Below are 4,919 nucleotides of genomic sequence, written 5' to 3'. Positions count from 1 at the left end.
TTAATACCATGCTCCTTAACAACAGCTTTGAATATTTTGGCAGTGCCAAAAACCATGCCAACCTTGAATTGTGGGTCTGCTATATCTATGTTTGGATTAAACTCTGGGAATCTAACCCTATTGCTTCAAGCCTCTTCATTAGAAGATCCATTAATGCTCTTCAGGTTATCAGATATAGCATCAGGTTCTAGGCAGTCAATATGAGGTACTCCAACCCTTTCATCATTATGCTTCTGCCTCCCTAACCCACCCCATTCAACATTCCTATCAACATTAGCATTAAATAGTATGTCATCCTTATTAAAATCATGGTCACTATCCTCAAACTCCTCTAGATCTGTAGAATAGTTGGATGAATCATGACTTTGCCTTTCAACTTTAACTTCAACCTCACCGTCACCCTCCGTATTACTTGTGCCACTTTCAATTTCCTCAATGACAACTGATGCATAGTGAAAGGGATTAAATTCTTTAAGCTCAAGCAACTGATCATTAGGGATGTGCTCTAAATACGCTTCAATTATCCTACTTATATGCACCCATTTCACCATATCCATTACATCACTATCATTCCTAAGTGGCCTTAATCCATAATTTAAGTCTCTACCAGGCACTCAATAATGGTATGAAATGAATTCAGTATAACCTAACTTTTGAGCCATATCCCTTATCTCTATCAACCTCATTTTGTCAGCATCACAGTTGTCCCAAAATGATCATTTCCCTCTTACGTAAGCCCTATTTACTAAAGACTTAAAAACCCCACCATGATGCATTTTGATAGCGAAATAATCACCATCTGGATCTGAAATAGAAGATAACATATTTATTGTATGATCCACAATACAGGACAAGGGGGACCACAACATATTATATATACATCAAATATAGATATTGATTAATTTTTTTGTCAGTGTGGAGTTGTGTAGATGTGTCAACATGCGTGACTATATAAATATATATTCACCTCGTCACTTTCAAACAAAACAAAGCAAAAGTAGATTCTTTGACCTACCTAATGATTTAACTTGCAGGCAGATAAAATAAAGCAAAATACAAAACCAAAAAAAAAAAAGGTAAAGAATACTTTTTTGCTTACCATAATATGATATTTCATCACCAATCCTCACAATCGCCATGTTCATCTTTTTGCCTCGTCAATCGTTTTCTTCTCTATCCACGCCAATTTCAACAGATTTACAGTCAAACAATTTTTTGGTAACTCAAAACCCTAGAAACGATTCGATTGTGTAGAGAGAGAATGGACTTGCTGATTTGGAGAAGATACAAGTATAGGGACGATGGAGGTAACCTAGGGTTTGAGGTGAAAAGGCGAGTGTGCCCCTTAGTAATTGCTAGAGGGAGCACATGAGAGGCAGGTGCTGGTTTTTCGTCCATAATTTCAAACATGCATCAATTATTGGACGAAATTGACATGCTTCGTTAAATTAAGGGGCTAAATCGAGCAATTTGAAATGTCAGGAACCAAAATGACACACAAGGTAAAGTACAGGGACTATTTGTGTAATTTGCCCTAAATAATATACATGTATACATATGTAATATAATTAGATATAAAAAAAAAACACTAAAAGTATATGGTTTTGTTTTAATATAAATAAATAATAATACTAAAAGTCTCACTGTTTATATATATGGAAATAAGAGAAATTATTTAGTGTGTTAAGAATTTAAATGATTCTCAATTTTTTTAGCTATTTGAAATGTGGTTGGGTATCCGCTGGGATGGGAATGGGGTTAAAATTTTTTACCCGTAACAGGGTTGGGGTTAGGGCGGGAGCGAGGATAGGGGATGACAAACCCGCCCCGTAACCATCCCTAATGGGTGGTGATGGGTTGGCGTTGCTGGTGGTAATCCTTGGCATGATTGTGGGGTAGTCAATGACATTGGCCTGTGGTGGCCATGGGGTGAGTTCTACATTAAGTTTGTGAATAATTCTAAAAGCTCACATTTTTAGATCTACAAATTCACTTCAATGATATGGTAAGGAAGTTAGATTTTATATAATTAGATGTGTAATAAATTAAAAATTGATATATATGATATCATATCATTGTATAATACAATTGTAAGGCTCAAACATTTTCCAAACTGTAATTTATCAAAATTTTGAAGCATTTTAGCTCACATCCAACTTGAAGGACAAGCATTTTAAGTTTGTTAGACAATTAAATGTTGGTTTATTATGTGAAATATTTTTAAAACTCATTTGCCATTTGTTTGTCTTTTTTTTTTTTTGTTTCCTTTTGGGGAAATTACCAGGGAGTTTTTAAAAAAATATTACACATTAGCAATTTTTTTTTTATAAATTTAATAATTAATATTTATCATTTTTTTATAATTTTTTTTCTGACATAAACTATGATGTAATTCTCCGTTTCTTTTTTCTATTTGAATTTAAAATTTTTTTGAATTCTAAATGTCTGATTTTTTTATCAAATATGTCTGTTTTGTGAAATTTGTTTTGAAAATATTTCAAACTAGATTTATATTAAATATAAATTTTAATAATTAAAATTTTATTTTCTTTTGAAAAAATCAAAACTTCTAAAATACTCACTTAATTTAACCATACATGTTAATTTTTAATATTTGTTACAAATCCAATAATTAAATTGAATGGTGGATTATGTGAATCTCTAGCATTTTCTCCTCTTTCAGTTTTTTTTTTTTTTTTTTTTTTTTTTTTTTTACTGTTGTTCAATTACACAATATAAAATTTATTATACAACAGTTAAATCCGAACATCACACAATTTATTTTATGTAAAATTCTTGCTATGAGACAAAATAACAATTTAAAATAGCAAGCCAAAAAAAAAAAAACTGATGAATCCCAAAAAAACATAAGAACTGCGAAAATTAAACACTGTGAATTTTTTTTAAAAAAAGAAAAGAAGCTAAAACCATAATTTCAAATACTAAAACAATTTCTTCAAAGTTTGAGATTCAAATCAAGATCAGGATCATCATCCGGAGGATTACTTTCCGAAAATCCGAGTCGGGTCCAAAGATTCTTCTCACCATGATCAGTAGTTGTGATTGCAGTACTTGCTGCTGAAGAACCATCACCACCTCCAAAGTTGTGAAACCTAGAAGTGGATGACCCAACAGCAGTAGCAGCACCACCACCAAACCCACCAATATTATTATGTGCCTGAAACCCTTCCATCATTCTTAGCCGATCAAAGGTCGACGATTGTGATTGTGGGTTCACCACAAACGAGGTTGATGGCCTAGGTGGCCACCCGTCGTGTCCTAAATACCGGTACCCTGGGGGCGACGACGAGGTCCATGGAAAAGAGGGAGAGGAGGGTTTGTGTATCATGGAGTCCATTCTAATCCCGAGTGGAGATCTGTTAAAGGAAGACGGGATTTGAAAAGGATAAGATGAATAAGGAGAATAATAAGGATACGGTGGTGGATGCCCAAATCCATAAGGTCCTACATCCATACTATTCTGTCGCCTTTTTGCAAGTGCACGCTCTTGTTTGTGGGCATTTTGGTGCCCTCCCAAAGCCTGAGAAGTCGAAAACTCTCTCTTGCAGTAGTTGCACGAGAAAATCCTAATTTTTGACGACTCACATACTTGGGAAGAACCCCCATTCGAGCTGTTGAAAATATCGACTTCTGGCTTCGACCCATGATCTCTCGTATCGTCCTCATCATCGTCACCATTGTTGTTTGAGAGCTTGAGATCAAGCAAAAGGTGCGATTTTGATTTATCGGACCCTTCAACATGGTTTTTCTCTTTCATCATCATTTTCGTCTTCATCTCCTCATCTCTGCCTTCGTGCGAAGCAGCGGAGATACTGGAGGCCTCGGAGGGACATGGCTGGTCGGAACCGGGAGCTTCCATGGCAGTATCACACAACACAACAATGCCTTTTGGAATATGATGAATGAAAAGAGCAATGTGATGGTGCTTAAATAAGAAGAGAGAGTTTAATGCTGAATCCTTAAATGTATGGAAAGATATCTCTGTAGCACAATCATTGCATAACTGTTATGTAAGCAAATTAGCCAGTAGATGACAGTGCTTGCTGTGATCTTTGTTTCTTCACAAAGCTTGTAATACATGTAATATTTCCTAAAAATATTACTTTAACTGCTATTTTTGTATCTCACATTAAAGTCGTATTAACTCTCCCTATTACATCGTCGTTGCCAAAAAAAAAAATGTAGTGTGAATAGATGCTTTGACCCATTACCCTAAAAAAAATAAAAATTCCCATGTTTTTAAATACCGGGAAAAAGTGAAAAAAAGACAGTACATATGAAAGAATATCTTGCCTTGTCAACGTAAAAGAAAAATAATTAAAAAGACACATCAAATCATAAACAATATAGAGGCTTGAAGTTTAATTGGTTTTTTAGTTTTTTTTTTTTTATTTTTTATTTTAGCCTGACTAAAAAAAGTATTTTTTTGAAAAGTTTGTTGACTTTTTTTTTTTTTTTTGGTAATTGATTTGATAGTTGTAAGAAAAAAAAAAATTATGATTTAGATATGATATTTTTTCTTATTAACTATTTTAACCTATTATATATTTATTATCTATTTTAACATCTAACATACTTTCCAAACACCCCTAGAGTTTATTATAACAATATTAAACACCTTTTTTTTCCCTCAATGATTTGAGTAATTGGATTTTGTTACCTAAGTATCTTCATGATGAGAGCAAGTTTCTAATGATATACCAAATTAATTCAAAAAAAATATGATGGTTATAGCTCAAATTTCATATATAGCATTGTTGTAATGAATGCCATATTTTTAGTTCTTGAGACTATGGAAGTACATACAAGGACCTAATGGTTTACTTTCGTTGCCAAAATTAAGAATACTAGTAACAATTAATAAGAACCGAATGCTTATAGACTTTTTAAAACCGGGG

At 33.3% G+C, this 4,919-nt stretch overlaps 1 protein-coding gene across 1 annotated transcript; it reads right to left on the bottom strand.

Annotated features, from left to right (window-relative positions):
• Nucleotides 1–2,956: 2,956 nt before the first annotated feature.
• Nucleotides 2,957–3,880, bottom strand: LOC114277830 (uncharacterized). The gene has a single exon (XM_028219791.2). It carries the CDS (start codon nucleotides 3,878–3,880, stop codon nucleotides 2,957–2,959), a length of 924 nt encoding a protein of 307 aa, XP_028075592.2.
• Nucleotides 3,881–4,919: the final 1,039 nt, after the last annotated feature.

This window comes from Camellia sinensis, chromosome 5 (assembly GCF_055761805.1).
Source record: "Camellia sinensis isolate YWXY chromosome 5, ASM5576180v1, whole genome shotgun sequence".
Taxonomy (NCBI): Eukaryota; Viridiplantae; Streptophyta; class Magnoliopsida; order Ericales; family Theaceae; genus Camellia; species Camellia sinensis.
The sequence above is the reverse complement of the archived record's forward strand: the minus strand, read 5'-3'. Positions and strand labels throughout refer to the sequence as shown.